General features: G+C 38.5%; 1 protein-coding gene across 2 annotated transcripts in view; it reads left to right on the top strand.

Annotated features, from left to right (window-relative positions):
• The first annotated feature begins 899 nt into the window (after positions 1-899).
• Positions 900-21,666, top strand: part of LOC139477665 (multiple C2 and transmembrane domain-containing protein 1-like) — a 197,354-nt gene continuing 176,587 nt past the window's right edge. The window contains exon 1 of one of the 2 annotated variants that reach the window (XM_071260369.1): positions 900-940. In XM_071260369.1, coding sequence (XP_071116470.1) covers positions 925-940 — 16 coding nt within the window. In that variant the 5' untranslated portion in view covers positions 900-924. Of the gene's footprint in view, positions 941-12,664; positions 12,770-21,666 lie in introns of those variants that run through there. The other variant, XM_071260300.1, reaches the window with a different exon arrangement.

The following is a 21,666-nucleotide window of genomic DNA, read 5'->3' on the forward strand; positions in this document are numbered from 1 at the left end:
TAAAAAAATAAATAAATAAATAAATAAAATGAAAAAAAAAAAGAAGGATTAGTCCCCCTCTCAAACACATTTCACAGTTTCAAACTAAAGTTAATTGCTTCATTTTAATGCCGGTAATAAGTAGTTTTATCGCGTGTGAGAATGTTGCTTTCTCAAATAGTCCTGTGAACTCCTGGGTATCAAGCGGAATCGGTTAAAATGTTCATTTGTACTCAGATGAATATTATCCTGTCACATTCCATCCCGGTCATTTTGTAACCAGGATAAAATAAACAGACGCGGACAGGATAAATTCCTCCTCATGAAGTATTTCATATGGCCGCTTGATCATAAATCAAAACTATCTAAACACAAACAAGTGGGTTTTGAATTACTTAAATCAAATATGCTTAGAATGCCATTAAGCCGCATAACAAACTGAACCAAACACAACTGCCTATACAAGGAAATGATGGTGAGGTATATAGCTATCGCAACGTCCAATGTTGCCATGTTTGGGGATTGTCATAAATAATTCATATCTTCAAATTAAATCTGACCATATTACAATGCAAGAAATGAGACAATAGAAAAGCCTGGTCGTAAGCTGTTTGATGTATATCACAAACAATAAACATAACCTTCCTTATATCAATTTCAATCACGCACAACCATTCCCTCCATAAAACTGCCTTGAAAAATACGATAAATATATAATCATTCTTCAAAACAATTTTCCTTGGCTTACTGTCCGCTGACAGGCACAATGCCGTCTTCTGACCCAGAACATGATGTAAACAAATGTTCTGAGAAGGAAGTGTCGCAACCCTTACACTGCGCGCGGATTCTGCTGTTGTGATGAAAACAGCTGGTCTGTTTACACTCGCTAGCTTGGTCACCACGGCGCATGCGTAGTTAGTCCAAACGCACGTTGCATTCTCAGCAATGGAGGCCGCAAAAGGTACGTTATAAAAATTTTATTCTCACCTGTACCTAATCCCAAGTTAATAATTGTTTATGAAGATTATTTCCTTGTCTATAACGATTTGTTGTGGTACTTCAAGTTGTCGATCACAGCCGACTACCAGTGGATCGCGTGATCAACACTCTGACATTGATGCACGCTGGAATCTATTTTTATCCCGCTTGTTGCGATAAATGGTATATTCCCCCACTGACTGTTTTGTGTTAGTTGTACCGCTCAGTGCATATCTTTGCTGGGAAATAAGCGTAATATTTCGCATTGTAAATAGTGTCACACAAAGTATTTGTTGTTTTGTAGGTTCTTATTTGACAGGACATTTATTGAGCAAACCGACTTGCTTTTATTGGAGCGTTGTGTCATTCATTCTATTATAGAACGACAGCTGTATAGAATCTAACATCGCCGGTCTAAGACAGATGGTTTTGATCAAATAACACTGGAATGGTAAAACATTTGCTGTGTAAGTGCGTTTTTATGACGGAATCGCCAAAGACCTTGACTGTTTCAAAAGAAGGATATGTTTTGAACTGTCAGATGTGATTGATTTATACATTGATCGCCATCTAAGGCTGCTCACGATCAGAAATACTTGTGAATATCTTTTTTGCCAAACAAATACATGAATATTTGTGTTATCATGTATATTTCGAAAATGAAATTCGTTAGAGTCTGCCTCTCATTGTATAGACCACACCTGTGTCTGGGTGTAAATACCTTTCTGTTAAGAGGAATCGTGAAATGTTAGTATTGATTTGACATAAGTCATGGGATCTCATTGTTATACATTATAGTACAGGACAATTGTTTATTATGCAACATGCGTAATTTAAGGTGATAGTTGTGAAATAATATTGAACAGAAATGTATGAATATAGCACCAACCACTGATCACAATTTCTAAGTACCGGTAACACTCAGACCGTTGATATATTCCCAATAATTTTCACATCTTGCATTATGCTATAATCATTGTTTTATGACATCCTGCACACGATACTAAAAAAACAAACAACAAAGCACCAGAAAGTATTGAAAGCTGTTACACTAAGTTATGAATTTATGATCATGTCAGATATATGATCTGACATGACATATCCATGCATATCATTATTTTATGTTTTGTACAACACTAGATTTTGTTTATAAAACTATGTGTACTTGATACCATAGGTGATCATAGCATGACTCAGCAAATATAGACTGTTGCACTTTATGAAAAGCCTCATTTTCTCAGCCATGCTATGTACATAATATGTCCATGTTGAACTCTATCCATCTCAACTGATGCTGAGAGAGGATTAATAGGAAAAGTCACTTTAAAGGGTGACTTTTCCCTGAAACATAAATCATGAAACAAAATCATCTGAAATCACCACACAAGTCTATGAGTCTTTGGCTCAGCAAGATGGCTTCGATTTCTGACAAGGAAACATTTGTCTGGGTTGCTTTCTGTTATACATTAAAAAGTAGAGTAGCACTGATATTGTTTGAATCTGTTTGCCACCCAAGGCATGATTTAAGGAACTTGTTTTAACTTGCAGCTGGTGCACGTTGACATGAAAACTAAGTTGCAACAAACACAACCAGGTTGCATCCTGGTCCCATTGTTTATCAAGGTTGAAACTTAGGCCGGTCTGCTGCCAGTGTCACTAAATTAATGATGTATTGCTGTAAAACATAATAGAAACATGTGCACACCTTGAAGTATCCACGGTTTGATCGGTGAACTTGGTGCATGTGGACAAATATTAGGTTGCATATTTCAATAATAGGTTGCAGTGATGCATGTTTTACATGGCTAAATCGAGCCCTGCAATATTCCATCATAAGAGTTAGCTATATCTCAAGCAAGTTACACAACACAATATATTTTTACATAGTACTTATAGTTATAGATAATACATATTCCTTATGGTTAGTTATGTTTGGGTTAGTGTAGGTTACATCCGATCCACAGCCCTTTGATCCTTCAATGAAAATAGTGACAAACATTCTACAGGGGCTCGGTACATTTTATGTGGGTTTGTTATCAGCCATTGACTGTTTCATCTAGGTGATTAAGTCCATAACAAAAGTGTGCAAGAACCCCTAAATCAGAATTAAATATTGAAGAGGAAAAGGCTTGAAAGCTTTGTTTGACTATGTTGCATTGAATGCAGTACTAAACCGGCTCTAAATCTATGTCCTTTAACTTACTCCTGCCTGGTGCAACTGGTTATGAGTTTGAATCCCGGGATCCTTGGTGTGTGAGCACCGTGACTGCTGGTTTCACTAAAATGGTAAACATCTACAACCTGTCCCATGTCAGGCTTTCTTCCCACATTAGAGGCACGGGTGGCCCAGTCAAAAGCGCCTCAATTCACTGTGCAGAGTTGCATCCCTCTGACATGCCAGACACTTACCATATCATTGTAAGTTCGAATCCCGGTTTCTTGATCTATGTTTCTAGCTTTGTCATCACCATGCCCGTGTTCGTGGGTTTCACCATGTGGTTGATGTCTAAGACCTGCATCACTTTGGGCTTTCCTCCCACATTAAGTTGACATGCTGTGATATGACTGGAATACTGTTCAAGGTGGTGTTAAACACAGCTCACTCACTCACTCTTCCCACAGTAAGCTGACATGCCTTGACATGAAGATGAAAAACTGTTTCAGGGGCTAGCAGCATACTCTACACTTAATAGGTTTTACAGAGAATTTCATGTTTATGTTCCAAAAAACGGTAACTGGCGATTGTGAGAATTTCAGTGTGTTTGATGAAATTTGAATTAAAAAACAAGAAACCACACATAAGAAGACACTCATGCTTTTTTGTTATCTGGCATGATAAAAACTATAGCTTTTTTGTTACCTGGCATGATCAAAACTATTGCTCTTTTGTTACCTAGCATGATCAAAACATACAGATTCGGTAACTTGTGTCTTTTATCTTCTTTCTTATCAAGGATCTATATAAGAAAAGCCAAAGTGAAAAAGGTAGAAAGCAGTTTTGAGATTCAGTGTTTGATCAAATGCTTATTCATCACCCAAACCTAGAAGCCATGACCATGATGACTATACAGAACAACATTATGCAAAATATGTAACATAACTCTCCATTGTAACTGATATGCCAGCAGAAAATATCCTGCATATTTATCATAGTGGATGCCTCAGAAACCATTGGTGCTAGAAAATATACTAGTGAATAACTCAGTACATTTTCTCACTGGAGAACTGACATGATAGTTCAGGGTAACTTTACAAGTTGCTTCCATCTCTGAAGACAACGATCAGCTTGAGCTGGATGAACACAGACACTTGGAGCTGGGTTAATGACAAAGCATGAAAAGGAACCGCTCTTTTGATCTAGCTATTCTGACCCCCACTGTCCTTGAAAGACAAGGTAATACACGACCTGCTCTTGTTCTGATATATGTAAATAATTCCACATATAATACTTTCTATGGTTTTTGGTTTTAAGTTTAAAAAGGCAACCTGTTGCTCCAGTGACTCGCAGTTTACATAATTTGAGAGGTGGTTGAGTAGAAGAGTGGTTAAAGCATTTGCTTGTCAAGCCAAAGGCCCCAGAGAGACTGTGGTTCAATCTCTCCACAAGGTCAGTGTGTGAAGTTCATGATATCATTAGAGAATTGCCAAAAAGTGGCATATATTCACTCACTCACTTTTATGATTTGAAATTCCTAATTGTTAGATAAAGTCTTCACATTATCAAAAGTTGGATCATTAGAATCATGGCACCTTGTCTGTTTTATTCAATGAGTATTTGTATAAGCCATGTTAAAATCAGAAGTGTAAATACAAGCTGTGTATGAGTGGAAGTTAAGTGCACATGATATCCCAGAGTCATGCTTGTACAAGCTGTGTGGAACAAGCAAGGAGAAGGTCCTTGGTCCCAGACAAGCGGTCAGTTCATGAAGGTCAAATCCAGGTGGAGTCTTGACCCCACTTGTTTAATTGAATGCATGACCTAGTATTTACAGTGCCACGGCTGAGTGAGCCTGTTGTTGTCACATGAGGAATGTGTATCACAATAGGCGGCCTTATTGATCATATTGAAGGTAATTAGCTTTTCTGTGAGGCTGTTATCCTGTCTGAGGGATTCAAATAGATGCATGACAGTTTAAACAGAGAAAACTATTACCTGAGACTTAGACAACAATCCGTCTCATCACTCAGTAGTACTAGGGGGGGTCGGGTAGCCTAGTGGTTAAAGCATTTGCTCGTCACGCCGAAGACCCGAGTTCGATTCCGGACATGGGTACAATGTGTGAAGCCCGTTTCTGGTGTCCCCCGCTGTGATATTGCTGGAATATTGCCAAAAACAGTGTAAAACCATACTGAATCACTCACTCAGTAATACTATCATAAAGTGCAGACATACCCTGAACTGAGCATATAGACATACCCTGTACTGAGCATAAAGACATACCCTGTACTGAGCATATAGACATACCCTGTACTGAGCATAGAGACATATCCTGTACTGAGCATATGGACATACCCTGTACTGCTCATATAGACATACCCTGTACTGAGCATATAGACATACCCTGCACTGAGCATATAGACATACCCTGTACTGAGCATATAGACATACCCTGTACTGAGCATATAGACATACCCTGTACTATCATATAGACATACCCTGTACTAAGCATTTAGACATACCCTGTACTGAGCATATAGATATACCCTGTATAAAGCATATAGACACACCCTGTACTGAGCATATAGACATACCCTGTACTGAGCATATAAACATACCCTGTACTGAGCATATAGACATACCCTCTACTGAGCATATAAACATACCCTGTACTGAGCATATAGACTTATGCTGTACTGAGCATATAAACTTATGCTGTACTGGCCATATTGACATGCCAAATATGACCTCCTCATATTTACCTGATATTCAGAGTGATATATACTGCTATGAGTTGATATTATGTTTCAGTGGTAGCCATTCATTAACCTATGGGTTGTCTTCATAGAATGAGGTATCAATAATATCAAATATGTTGTATTTCAAATTTTTGAAGGGTGTTATTTAATTCCGCTGCATACATTGGAAATATGATCCAACAAGCGTTTTCTATAGAACAAGCAATTGCTGCACCAATCAGCAATATTCCAGCAGTGTCATGACAGAGTGTAAATAATTCAGTCTGTAGCAATTAATACCAGTGATTGATTGATGAGTGCCTTCAGAGTGTGATAACACAATAAACACAAATTGTATGTGGCTGTAACATCAAGCTTAGGCTGCTCAGGATCTATTCTGGGGATAACTCATATAGGTACCGGTCATGATGATAACCCATATACAGCATACTAATTATTGGTGCTCACTGAATCGAATATAGTCATACAACTCTCATTTAGTCCTTGTTAATAACATTAACTTTATAAAGTACCTTAACAGATGCCCATGTTTTCATTTATTAATTCATCTCGTTACGTAAATATGTTTTTGCCCGATGTGAGATGCAGGAGATGATAGATGCAAAACAGGTGTATAATTAGTTTGGCATGGTATTAAGTAGATGTATGTGGTGACCTTGGAGTTTGCTCCTCGTCCTCGAGGTAGCAGGCAATAATGTGTTTCTGATGGAATATTTACAGAGCTCGATTCAAGGAACTCGATTTAACTTGTACCAGGTGCACGTTGACATGAAAACCATGTTGTACCAGGTGCATGTTGACATGAAAACCAAGTTGCACCAGGTGCATGTTGACATGAAAACCAAGTTGTACCAGGTGCATGTTGACATGAAAACCAAGTTGCACCAGGTGCATGTTGACATGAAAACCAAGTTGTACCAGGTGCATGTTGACATGAAAACCAAGTTGCACCAGGTGGATGTTGACATGAAAACCATGTTGTACCAGGTGCACGTTGACATGAAAACCAAGTTGCACCAGGTGCATGTTGACATGAAAACCAAGTTGCACCAGGTGCATGTTGACATGAAAACCAAGTTGCACCAGGTGCATGTTGACATGAAAACCAAGTTGTACCAGGTGCAGAGGCCATTAATACTGAAATAAAGACTTGAGAAAAAAAGAGTTGACAAAAGTCAGAGTTCGTTATTTGTTGTTTAACACCAGTAATATTCCAGATATATGACAGCACTCCATAAATAATCGAGTCTGGATGAGACAATCCAGTGACTGACATCATGAACATCAATCTATGCAATTGGGATACGAATAACATGCATCAACCAAGTTAGCAAGCTAGACCTCCTGATTCTGTTATTTGCCTCCTACGACAAGCATGGGTTGCTTAAGATAGTTCTAACAGGTCACTGGGGTCACTGAGGTTAATTGCAATGCCTCTTATTCTGGTAATAATCAAATAATCATTACATGTCCTGTTTTAATATCTTTTTTATCTTTATCTTTACTACGTTGTGATGTAAAAAATTCTATTCTGAAGTGCAACTGTGCCTCCCTTTTCCTGTGTATACAATAACGTGGAAACAAATGTTCACACGTGGTGGTAGAGCCGTAAAACAATTTTTACAAGGGTTTTGCCTTGTTAGTAGTTTTTACTTTGAAAGTTTCTGTATAATGGGAGCTTGAAAAGTTGTACCAGGAAGTGCATGCATTGTGTGACATGTCTCTCAGAGTTCACTTAATTCCCATCAAAGACTTGATGAAGAGAAATCCTTCTCCTTTTAGATCCCGTCATCTTGGCCATTTGTGATGGTGAAAAGACTGCATAAGAGAGTCAGACTTTGTACTGCACCCATAAAAAAGGTTACACAATTATGAAGCTCTAGATTCAGCAATTATTTGTTATTTTTGTATTCCTTTTAAGATCCAGTAAGGATGAAATTAGATGCTATATTTATGCATTTGACAAGATTGTCAATAAAAACGTCCAAACTTGAACAGGAAAAGGAGGGTCAATAAGGTTACAAGAACCTGCATTTCTTTCTACCTCATTGGACACATTGATTGGAGCATTGCAACATATGCCATGGAGTATTCCTGGGTATGGTGAACTATAAAGGTCAAACTCCGCCAAAATCTTTCACTTCATTTTCATTACATGCTATTGATCAATTGTTTTAGGGCATCCTTTCACTTCCAGTCAAGCAGAACACTTGCCAAAGACATCTTTGAAAAACTTCCATAAAATTTCGTCTGCGTGTCTGAATGTTTATAAGGCCCTGAATCTTCAAAACTGGTTATCATGGTCATAATGCTCTGAATACCTTTTATATATTGACTGGTAATTAAGTACCCTGAAACCCTGTTCAGTCATTATTCCCTGAATGTTTCTTTTGTGGGTGCCCTGAATGTACTATTTTGCCATAATGCCCTGATGCCCTAATCAGTCATAATTCCCTAGCTGGTCACAATGCTGTGAATGCCCTAATCAGTCATAATTCCCTACTTGGTCATATTTCCCTTAAGCGCTATTCGATCATTATACCCTGAATGTCTTATTTGGTCTTGCCCTGGATGTACTATTTTGCCATAATGCCCTGATGCCCTAATCAGTCATAATTCCCTACTTGGTCATATTGCCCTTTAGCGCTATTCGATCATTATACCCTGAATGTCTTATTTGGTCTTGCCCTGGATGTACTATTTTGCCATAATGCCCTGATGCCATAATCAGTCATAATGCCCTAGCTGGTCATAATGCTCTGAATGCCCTAATTGGTCATATTGCCCTGAAGCGCTATTTGGTCATTTTGATTTTATTGCTATTTATTTGGTCATAATGCTCTGGAGTCCTGTTTGGTCATAATGCACTGAATGCCCTATTCGATGATAATGCCCAGAAAGCCATATTTGGTCATAATTATGCCCTGGAGTCCTGTGTGATCATAATGCACTGAATGCCCTATTTGATGATAATGCTCAGAAAGCCGTATTTGGTCATAATGTCCTGAATACTGTGTGATCATAATGCACTAAATGCGCTATTTGATGATAATGCCCAGAAAGCCATATTTGGTCATAATCCCCTGGAGTCCTGTGTGATCATAATGCACTGAATGCGCTACTTGATGATAATGCCCAGAAAGCCATATTTGGTCATAATGTCATGGAGTCCTGTGTGATCATAATGCGCTGAATGCCCTATTTGATGATAATTTCCAGAAAGCCATATTTGGTCATAATACCCATAATGATCCAAGTTCCATCCAACTAATGTAATGCCCTGAATGCCCTGAATGTTCTTATAGGCCTTAATAGTTTTAGCTCATGTCCTGTGTGTTGCAATTGGTAATAATGCCCTTAATCATAATGCCCTAATTAGTCATAGCTAGGGATCCAGAAACCAGTCTGTGCGCCGGACTTGTCCCTTTGTGATTGCAAACTATCCGATTTGAAAAAGTACAAATTGGACATTGTAAACTTTGCCGACCGAATATTTTTGAAAAAGTACTTGCCAAACATTACAATCTGAGACCGATATAACAATGGATATAAAAAAAGAGTTGCAGCTACTCTGACATGTGTTTTTGTTGTTGATTAGTGTATACACGACTTGCAAGGGAGATCGAGCGCTATTGGTCAAGATGTATTATGTGTGGTATGAAACTGCATCGTATCCCTTCACGTAATTCAGGTGATAACAAAGTTAAATTTGTGAATTGAAATATGAGATGAAATATAATTTACCTTGTAAATTTGAATTTCATTGAAGAAATTACGATTACCTTGTGTATTTTCTCTTAACTTAAGCCGAAAATGGCAATCTTGTGTACACACATTTTCTACCAATCTACTGGTGATTTGTTTAAACATTACACAAAAATATAATTATTTATAAATAATACAAAGAATAATATATAAAGAATTTTGATGAAATGATCAGAAGAATTTATCAGAATAATATATTCCAATATCATGTTATTTGAGTTGCAGTTTTTACAATATATATTTAAAATAAGAATAACCTTAAGAATAGCACTTTGGAACAGCTGATTGCTATTGCCTGATATGTTTTACATATGGAACAATTTGACCCGCCACCATTGAGACTTCCTGTGGACTTGCGAAAACGATATGTTGACAAATAGTCAAATTACAACAAATATGATTTTTTTGATGTGTCAGAGTTTGGCATTTGGTATGATTTATGTATCCATTCTCTGTTGACTAAAGTTCATATCAAGGCGTCAATTTGACTGTGGTTGCTGTAAAAAACGGTGAGTCTGTTATGACTCATAGCAACCCTGCTGTATGCTCAAATTAGTCATAATGCCCTGAACATTTAACACATGGAATATTCTATTTGTGTATGATGACCTGAGTGGTTGAAATCTGGACCTGGATGCTCTGAAATGTAACCAATGTTCTGAATGATTGGAGAGGATGTGATTCCCAGAATGGTGACTATGCTTGTCCTAAGAGGCAACTAATAGGATCCGGTGATCAGGTTCGCTGACTTGGCTGATGCATGTCCTCGTATCCCAATTGCGTAGATCTATGCTCATGATGTCAATCACTGGATTGTCTGGCCCAGATTAAATTATTTACCGACTGCTGTCATATAGCTGGAATATTGCTGAGTGCAGCATAAAACAACAAACAAACAAACAACAAACAAACAAACAAACCCATTGTTGCCAAGTGGAACTAAATTTTTTTAGCGTGGTTTAACTTAAAATGAAAACTAATCTAAATTTGAATGACTTTCCTTTTAATGATGAACAAGGAACTAAACCTGATAACCTGTTAGTAAACTATGAAAGATCTACAGGGAACTAGACGATCCGAGTTGTCTCTCTTGTTGGAATGCCTGAATGATCTGAATTGTCTCTCTTGTTGGAATGTCTGAATGATCTGAACTGTCTCTGTTGTTGGAATGTCTGAATGATCTGAACTGTCTCTCTTGTTGGAATGTCTGAATGATCTGAACTGTCTCTCTTGTTGGAATGCCCTGAATTGTCTCTCTTGTTGGAATGTCTGAATGATCTGAATTGTCTGTCTTGTTGGAATGCCTGAATGATCTGAATTGTCTCTCTTGTTGGAATGTCTGAATGCCCTGAACTGTCTGTCTTGTTGGAATGTCTGAATGCCCTGAATTGTCTCTCTTGTTGGAATGCCTGAATGATCTGAATTGTCTCTCTTGTTGGAATGTCTGAATTGTCTGTCTTGTTGGAATGTCTGAATGATCTGAACTGTCTCTCTTGTTGGAATGCCTGAATGCCCTGAATTGTCTGTCTTGTTGGAATGTCTGAATGATCTGGATTGTTTCTCTTGTTGGAATGCCCGAATGCCCTGAATTGTCTCTCTTGTTGAAATGCCCGAATGCCCTGAATTGTCTCTCTTGTTGGAATGCCCGAATGCCCTGAATTGTCTCTCTTGTTGGAATGTCTGAATGATCTGAATTGTCTGTCTTGTTGGAATGTCTGAATGATCTGAATTGTCTCTCTTGTTGGAATGTCTGAATGATCTGAACTGTCTCTCTTGTTGGAATGCCTGAATGCCCTGAATTGTCTGTCTTGTTGGAATGTCTGAATGATCTGGATTGTTTCTCTTGTTGGAATGCCCGAATGCCCTGAATTGTCTCTCTTGTTGAAATGCCCGAATGCCCTGAATTGTCTCTCTTGTTGGAATGCCCGAATGCCCTGAATTGTCTCTCTTGTTGGAATGTCTGAATGATCTGAATTGTCTGTCTTGTTGGAATGTCTGAATGATCTGAATTGTCTCTCTTGTTGGAATGTCTGAATGATCTGAATTGTCTGTCTTGTTGGAATGTCTGAATGCCCTGAATTGTCTCTCTTGTTGGAATGCCCGAATGCCCTGAATTGTCTCTCTTGTTGGAATGCCCGAATGCCCTGAATTGTCTCTCTTGTTGAAATGCCCGAATGCCCTGAATTGTCTCTCTTGTTGGAATGCCCGAATGATCTGAACTGTCTCTCTTGTTGGAATGTCTGAATGATCTGAACTGTCTCTCTTGTTGGAATGTCTGAATGATCTGAATTGTCTCTCTTGTTGGAATGTCTGAATGATCTGAATTGTCTCTCTTGTTTGAATGCCCTGAATTGTCTCTCTTGTTGAAATGCCCGAATGCCCTGAATTGTCTCTCTTGTTGGAATGCCCGAATGCCCTGAATTGTCTCTCTTGTTGGAATGTCTGAATGATCTGAACTGTCTCTCTTGTTGGAATGTTTGAATGCCCTGAATTGTCTCGTTGGAATGCCTGAATGACCTGGACTAAATGATGATGGCATCTCAAATGATGCCAGGAGTAATCAGATTGCCTTGATTATTATTAATTGTACAAATGCCCTGAATTTGTGATCTAACTGCGAACTGCGATTTCTTTAAGTGTTGGTGCCTTCAGTGATGAGACAAGGTCGTATCAAATCCCATTTGACACTTGTAATGTGCTTTATGCAAGGGCCCATCCTAAGTATCCACTTACCCAGAACTACTTTTTATCCAGCTTGGGTGATTCATCCCCCCAAACAAGATGTCACAGATCTCACAAACATCAGGAAATAAGGAAATAATGCCTGATAATTGCACATGTTAAAAAACATAATCAACATTTTATGCACTGATGAATATTTATATTCTGTGGCAATTGTTGGTAGCAGTGTCAGCAAGGGGTTGTGTGTTTGATGATCACTTGCCGGCAGTGTATGGACCTGTCACCTGATTGTCTTTGTTGTTCTACAATCATTTTGTATACAAAGTGTATAAATTTGACTTGGGAATACTGAAGATGAGTCTTGATGTCCAGAATTTCTACTCTGATTCTTTTCGTCAGGGGCCAAATGATGGTAGGAAAAGGAGGAGTTGGTCAGGCCCCGACAAAGGTATCTGTTCTTTAGTTTAATGGATTCTTGTTAATCACATTTGAATAAAGCTGCTTTTCATATAGTTATCAGATGTTTAAATTAAAATAAAAGGGACAATTTCGTTTTTTTTAAGTGTTATTTATAGTTTTCATAAAATATTTTTAGGGACTGTTACGAGTTTTCAACAACAAACTTGGAGCAAGAACCTGTTAATCAAATTGCAGTTCACATTACTATTGCACGACATGCATTCCGGTTCATATTTCACAAAGACGACCATTAAATTAGAGACCTATCAATACCACATGTCAGTCTATTTGAGCTTGGCAGTCAAGGTAGATGACATTCGGTGGCACAGAGACAGTGATTTACTCATCATTCTTGGTCCAATGCGATGCTGTTACAAGAGATTGTTATGTTTGTAATCCTGCCACTGAAACAGGGTATCAGAGGCGCCACCCCTTGTTAGGGCGTCACCATCTTTTGCATGGTTGACATCAAAGGAACACTGCTGTGTCCATGATGAAATGGTTTTACTTTTCAATTATTTAGAAGAATTTTTGTTTTAAGGGATGTATTTTCTGCAGCAGATCTGGTTGGATTGTCCATATGGGTACAATGTGTGAAGCCCAGGTCTGCTGTCCCCCACCATGCTATTGCTGGAAGGGGCGGTCGGGTAGCCCAGTGGTTAAAGCATTCGCTCGTCATGCCGAAGACCCAAGTTCGATTCTCGACATGGGTGCAATGCGTGAAGCCCATTTCTGGTGTCCCCGCCTTGATATTGCTGGAATATTGCTAAAGGCGGTGTAAAACCATACTCACTCACTCACTCACTCACTATTGCTGGAATATTGTAGAAAGTGTAAAACCATATATTCACATTGACATTCGTTTGATCACTTTCCTTTTCAGCCATTTCCCACAAATCAGTACCAAATTATTTTCAATAAGTTTCCTGAAAAACTTGAAATGAATTGAGTCATTTTGACATGTATATTAGGGCTAAGATGGGTACCTCGGGTACTTGGGTCGGGTGGGTACTGAGTAGAACCTGTGTACCTACAGGACTACCCAGACCAGTGGTTCGTCATTTAATGAGAAAGATTTGCTATAACTCCATGGTTACCTACAAGTCGCCAATGTTCGCATATCTTTCTGACTATACGTGCATTCCTTCTGACTTTTATATGTTTTGCATAAAGATGGAGCTTCAGTCAACTCCAGTGTATTCATGAACAGATCATTTTATAGAATAAATATACCTAAATATTTTTTGCCAGGGGTCCGGTATGACATTTTGTACCCATCTCTTGAGGCTACAGCAGGTATCCGGGTAGGGTCGAGTAATAGTGGGTTGTTTATCCAGGTAGTAAATTAAGACTCGTCCCAGTCCTAATGTATGCATCCATTTGTTGTGACAATGGAATGAGGACTAATTTGAGGTTCCATGTTTGTAATTCTGCTAAAGCTGGCTCCATGCAGTGTAGTTCCCGGTGGAAAGGTATATGTTAACAATTTCATGGGTAGGAAATCTTTGGTTTGGTGTAATAACCTTTCAAGTATATATCTGTCCCTAAAAGTCATTATCCAGACCACATGGTCTACAACAGGCTCTGCAGAATGAGTGAGTGAGTGAGTGAGTGAGTGAGTATGGTTTTACACCGCTTTTAGCAATATTCAAGCAATATCAAGGCGGGGGACACCAGAAATGGGCTTCACACATTGTACCCATGTCGGGAATCGAACCCGGGTCTTCGGCATGACAAGCAAACGCTTTAACCACTAGGCTGCCCGACTGCACCAGCTGCAGAATGAAGAGAGACAACCCTGTCAGTCCTCACATCACACCATTGATTCAATATGAATATTTCTACGGCCATATGTTACAGCTGTGTGCATCAGTGGATAGAAATCTGCTTTGACATATAATTGACATAGTTAATAGCAAAACGGCTATGGAGGAAGGGTTTCAAATAGGTGCATGTCAAAAAATGTTTTGAGTAGATCCTTAGCCTCTGTAGAAAATACATAGCTTGCATATATCTAGCACCACATCGTTAAGGAAGGCTATTTGTATGTATTTATGCTATGGTATCATGTAAGATAAGTAACATAGCTGAGTAATGTGATGCGCTTTATTGATCTTGCGATATGTCAGGTGAATTAGCATACCAAATAGTTATCCATCAATTTGATACTTTTTTTAATGTCATAGGTTGTTTTGGTAACAAGACTTGTAGGAAATCTTTGGTTTGGTGTAATAACCTTTCAAGTATATATCTGTCCCTAAAAGTCATTATCCAGACCACATGGTCTACAACAGGCTCTGCAGAATGAGTGAGTGAGTGAGTGAGTGAGTGAGTATGGTTTTACACCGCTTTTAGCAATATTCAAGCAATATCAAGGCGGGGGACACCAGAAATGGGCTTCACACATTGTACCCATGTCGGGAATCGAACCCGGGTCTTCGGCATGACAAGCAAACGCTTTAACCACTAGGCTGCCCGACTGCACCAGCTGCAGAATGAAGAGAGACAACCCTGTCAGTCCTCACATCACACCATTGATTCAATATGAATATTTCTACGGCCATATGTTACAGCTGTGTGCATCAGTGGATAGAAATCTGCTTTGACATATAATTGACATAGTTAATAGCAAAACGGCTATGGAGGAAGGGTTTCAAATAGGTGCGTGTCAAAAAATGTTTTGAGTAGATCCTTAGCCTCTGTAGAAAATACATAGCTTGCATATATCTAGCACCACATCGTTAAGGAAGGCTATTTGTATGTATTTATGCTATGGTATCATGTAAGATAAGTAACATAGCTGAGTAATGTGATGCGCTTTATTGATCTTGCGATATGTCAGGTGAATTAGCATACCAAATAGTTATCCATCAATTTGATACTTTTTTTAATGTCATAGGTTGTTTTGGTAACAAGACTTTACTTACAACACTTTGTCATGTACCCTGATGCCTTGCATGTGTCTGTGACATTATTTCTGCTGTTGTAGCCTAGTTTGACTTTGTTACTTCTGTTCTGATTTTATGTGTTTTTATTTTACAGCTATATAAGGCAATGTGTAAATATTAGAATCTGGGTCGGTCAAACCAGTGTTTGATGTCATGATCAGATTCCCATGCCATTGGTGATATGTAGTGGACCAAGTCAGCAATCCTGACCGCTATATACAGTTTAGTGGCCTCTTATGACAAGTGTTTGATGTTATGATCAGATTCCCATACCATTGGTGATATGTAGTGGACCAAGTCAGCAATCCTGACCCCCATATCCAGTTTAGTGGCCTCTTATGACAAGTGTTTGATGTTATGATCAGATTCCCATGCCATTGGTGATATGTAGTGGTCCAAGTCAGCAATCCTGACCCCCATATCCAGTTTACTCACCTCTTATGACAAGTGTTTGATGTTATGATCAGATTCCCATGCCATTGGTGATATGTAGTCGACCAAGTCAGCAATCCTGACCCCCATATCCAGTTTAGTGGCTTCTTATGACAAGTGTTTGATGTTATGGTTTATAATAGTATTTTAGTTCATTGTGTGGGAGAAAACCCGAAGTGATGTAGGTTTTTCGACATTTACAACTTTGATGAATCTGGGATACAGACAGCTGATCATAGGCCCACGGCATACTGAATTAAGGGAGGCCACCTTATGTTGAAGCTCTAAGGGGCCACCGTGGTTAATATGCGGTTAATATAATACAGAGGTCAACAATTACAGTAAACTATGTTTTTTATGAATACACTAAACATGCTAAATAACAAACTGACAGATATAGAGAACTGTTCTTTTTTGTTCCAACCACTTGCTGAATATATGCTGTATAATTAAGAAATAAACGACTCAGGGTTGTTGTTTATTGTACAATAAAACACTGCAGGGAGAATAAACAATGAGGGACGCACCTCATATATTTTGTTTATTTCTTATATGAGATATCAACATTATGTACAGCCTCTTTAAGGATGATGATAAATGTACAAGCTTTAAAAATAATTACCAGTATTGTAATAATGATGACTCCCTGAATAGTATCTGATCTCGGCAATGTCGGACAAGTCCATTTTATGAACAGGTGTTTAATTATGGTATTTCCGCATATTCTCCCAATACCAAGTGTCATATCTCTCCCACTTTTGGATGTGATCATTTGGCCAATGAGTTTTTCTTCGTTGCCCAGCTACATCTATGGGGAATAACTCACTAGACACTTCCCTTTAAGAATAATGTCCTCCATTGTATGATGCAATTATTTGCGAGCGCTTGTTCGAATCCCCAGAAATTATGTCATGATTGATAATTGTTTTGTCGTATTCACTGGTAATTCTGAATGTGTATTTTGTCAGTAAAACTGATGCAACTATACGTCTTTATGCAAATTTATTGCGAAATAATACATCAACCATAAGGTGGTTTAAGTTGAAGAAATCGCTCGAATCCCTTGATTCCAAAAGTAGAATCAACAGATTTGAGTGATATCTCCATTAAATTGCCAACTCTGAAGATAACATCACCCTAGTGCTTATTTTGAGTAATCATATTGGATCATGTTGATAGAAGTTGTTTAAATTGAAAGGAAGGAAGGGTTAAAATGTCACAAAAATAATTACAGTTTGTGAGATTTACTACATAAGCAATAAATTGATGTTAAAATATTAATTGGATTTTAGATATTTATTTCTCTTTGTCATATCCTGCAGTATAATTCCTATTATGTACAAACAGAACCAAATTTGTACATAACTAGTTGTACAATGAATATGATGATGATTCACACTATTGTTATTTGTCAAATTATTGATCACTGCATTGTTCCCTATGAACAGGCCTTGAACGCTTTCAGCTGTTCAGCATCGCACAATTTCCATATGCTTACCAACTGAAATGTTATAAGTAGGGCACAGACGAGTCCAAATTTACTACCTGGGTCCCCTGTTTCCTGACCCAACCCGGGTACCTGCAAGAGCTCTTAAACGTTCGATACAAAATATCTAAAATGTCTCAACATACAAAAGTCAGAGTTAGTTTGTTGTTTAAGGCTAGACTCGGCAATATTCCAACTGTATGATGGTGGTCTGTAAATAATTGAGTCTGGGCCAGACTATCTAGTGATTGATATCATGAGCATCGATCAACACATTTGGGATACGATGACATACATCAACCAAGTCAGTGAGCCTGACCACCTGATCCCATTAGTCGCCTCTTACAACAATCACAGCCACCTTTTATGACAAGCATTGTCGCCTCTTCTGACAAGCATTGGTTGCTGAAAACTTATTCTAACAAGGATCTTCACAAGTCTCACAACATGTCAGTGTTTGCTTTAGGTTTTTGTACAGTGTGCGCAGAAATGAAATAATAAATTTTCAATTCAAATATTTTGCGTGGGAAGTTTTTATTTCAATAAAATCAGTACTAGTACAGCTAATAATTATGACCAAGCTTTAACTTACGGTGCAGTTTTGATATAATGAACGTTCAATCATTAAAAAAATGAATATGACTGTTGTTAGCACATGCCCATTTGAGGAAATTTTCTTCCGTAGCTTTGTTTATGATTGTTCGTATTACCGACTATTACTTGTAAGCTGGGCTCTGATTGGATGAAACGAACGACTTCCGGGGAATTCCATCGATGGTAACGAATGATGTCTTGTGTCTGAGATTAGTTATTCCGTTGCCCAAAGACCATATATGGAAATATAAAGGACACGATTCAAAGTGCCATCTGGCCACATTCTATTTTTAGCAATGGGGATTTCCAGGTTTTGATTCATTTTCGTCTGAACATCGTAAGCAGGCTATCAGCTTTTAATAGTTTTTTATTTTATGTTATTAATACAAAATATAGTATATCACAATTTGTGCGTGCAAAACACGCATGCCATATATTTTTTGCGTGTTTATATGATTTTAATGTGTGAAAAACGCAGGTTTCTGCGTTAACGCGAACACTGCATGTGAATCATGGCATCAATACAACTGCATGTTCTGCAAATGAATCAGGAATAGGCCTATAACATTGGGGGGTTTCATGGTTGCAATAATAATAATGTGAGGTTCTAGAAGGTTAACATCTTCATGAGTGCCTTGTTGGACACTTGGAGAACACTTTGTTTCAATCCCTATCTCATCTTAACCTGATTTGCAATTTCAAATTCTGAAATGTAAACCTGGTAAAAGATGTTGCACCATATCTGGAATATTGCTGTTCTTTGTTTTAAGACTCAAAGGTTTTTCGTGATTGGAGTAGGTCATCTTCCCAAGGCAAGAGCGTTAACTGACCATAAAAGTCCAGTTTCCCCCCTTGCCGAACTAGGCTGGTATTATGGAGTTACATTTCATCTGGACTAACGAGTCTATGCATAGTCCAATCAAAATCGCACAACGAAATCGACATCCGGTTCGTAAACTGTCGTGCAGATTTCGGTCGATTGCAGAATTTGCGGAGCATGTGCACCGCTAACTCATTGTCAGCAGATATTTTCCAAATCTTTCATGGGTTTTTATCAACGTCCTCACGTGATTTGATGCATTTCACAATGAAAGACCTGTTTTATGAAAATATAGATCTTGATTATCGATCAGATCGTCCAAACTGGGCGCCGTCATTTTGTTTGAAGCAAATGCAAGTGATATGAGAGGTGGAATCTGATTGGTCCATAGGAGAGGCTCTTTGGGACATAACTGGGAATAGCCACTGGTGGCGCTACGATCAAGCTCAGTAATTCCAGCCTAGTTCGGCTGGGATGAAAACTGGACTTTTAAAGTCAGTTAACTCTCTTGCCTTGGGAAGATGGGAGTACGTCCCCAGGAGCCTCTGATTGTCAAAAGAGTGAGTGAGTATGGTTTTACGCCGCTTTTAGCAATATTCCAGCAATATCAAGGCAGGGGACACCAGAAATGGGCTTCACACATTGTATCCATGTCGGAATCGAACCCGGGTCTTTGGCGTGACGTTGTCAAAAGAGGTGACATAATAGGTTGGTTAGACTGAATGACCTGATTAATTGCATGTCACAGTACTATGTGAGACTTTGCTCATAATTTCAATCAGTGCTTTTGTCTGGTCCAGATTTGATTGTTTACAGGACACAATGATACAGCTACTGCCTTTGTGGTCTTGTGGTAGAGTGTTTGTGATGGCGCAAAGAAATTATAATTGTCTGAAAATACTCTTTCATCATATTCATGCATTTTGTCATAATATTTAAGATTTCTTCTTGCCGCAATATTCTCTTGAATCATTCAATCTTGACATCTGTTTTGACTTGATGGAACCTCTGATACTCTCTTGCAATATATTCTTTATGAATAAAATCAAGTCCGGTAGATGGGAAAAAGAATAATACATAGATATTTCAAAAGTTTTGTGAATACGTTGCCATGTCAACAGTGTTGTATTATTGACCTTGTAGTTTAACCTGATGATTAAAAAATATTTTATAGTGAAAAAGTAATTCATTCAGATTATTTTTTACAATTTTTCGGTATTTTAGGTTTGGCAGAATATATTAATCAATTTAAAAAATGTGTTACCTTCATCATGTTCATGATGGTGATAGCACACAGCAACAGTCAACTGAAGCTGGTACCAGGAAAATGAGAAAAAGGCAAGAATTTATTGAATAGTGTTGTCCCATTTATACAGTTGAATGAACCACCCACAAATACTTCAATGTTTTTTGTAGGTCATTAAGCTGTGACATTAGTTTTGTACAGGATCAATTGTGTGAACAAAATATCCAAAGGCTGTCACATTTCATTGCTATAATAACAAGGATTAAAAGTTCGATCCTGAAAAGGCCTCTGTGGTCTTGTGGTAGAGCGTCCACCCGGAGAACAGAAGGTCTGGGGTTTTATCCCTCGCCGTGTCATACCAAAAGACATTAAAAGATGGTACTTATTACCCTGCCTAGCGCTCGGCATTAAGGGGCCAGAACAAGGACTGGTCCGCTCGGAGTCAGTATACTGAGTCTGAATGGGGTATTCGTGTTTAACTGTGGCATGGTATCTCAGTGTGCTAGCGCTATAAAATCGGCATTAGTCCAGACTAGTACAAGCAGACACACACGCCACGCCACGCCACGCCACACAACACCACGCCACGCCACGCCACGCCACGCCACGCCACGCCACACCAATGCTAGCAAGTCACTATATATCTGCAATAAAGTACAATAATCTTGAAAAACCCATTACCTCACCTAATGATATAGCTGGAATATGGCTGAGTGTGAAGTTAACCAAGAATTAAACAAACTGAATCCCCCAAGGGACAAGGGAAAACAATTCATTGTGAAGAGTTGTATCACTTAATGATGCGTTTGAATCTCAGATCTGACCCGATTAAGATCCTTGATTTGTCAACATCTTTTCTCCCACATGAAGTGGACTATATTTCCATGGCTTCATTGCCATTATACAGCTGAAATGTTGTCCAAATTTACATTGAACCAAACATACTCATTCCCTCCCAAAACAAATATCATCTGGGAGCTGATATTGGCCAGTTCTTTTAATGATCAGATTTTTTATCATCTGTTCAATCTGGAAGCGTTCCTTTAATTATACAAGCTCTGCTTTTACAAGCAGTGGTGGTAGTTCCTGGCTGTGGGCAATCAGGTTATGGAGGCGTGTGGAGCCGGACTTGTGGCCCTCAATTGATCCCTGTGTACTGAAATAGAAGAACGAGTCATTAATCAATGGACAGAGCAATGATTAGTTTCATGTACAGGTTTTGTAATTTTCATTCAGCGATATTTACAGTCCTCAATTGAATTACCTTGAGATAGTCTGTCTTGAATACATTGTGACCCAACCTCATAAAACAGTTGTCCAGATGCAGTTATTTTTAACCAATCCTAATGTCATCAAGTCC

The sequence above is a fragment of the Haliotis cracherodii genome, unplaced genomic scaffold, assembly GCF_022045235.1.
Source record: "Haliotis cracherodii isolate W230 unplaced genomic scaffold, xgHalCrac1.p SCAF_1, whole genome shotgun sequence".
Classification (NCBI taxonomy): domain Eukaryota; kingdom Metazoa; phylum Mollusca; class Gastropoda; order Lepetellida; family Haliotidae; genus Haliotis; species Haliotis cracherodii.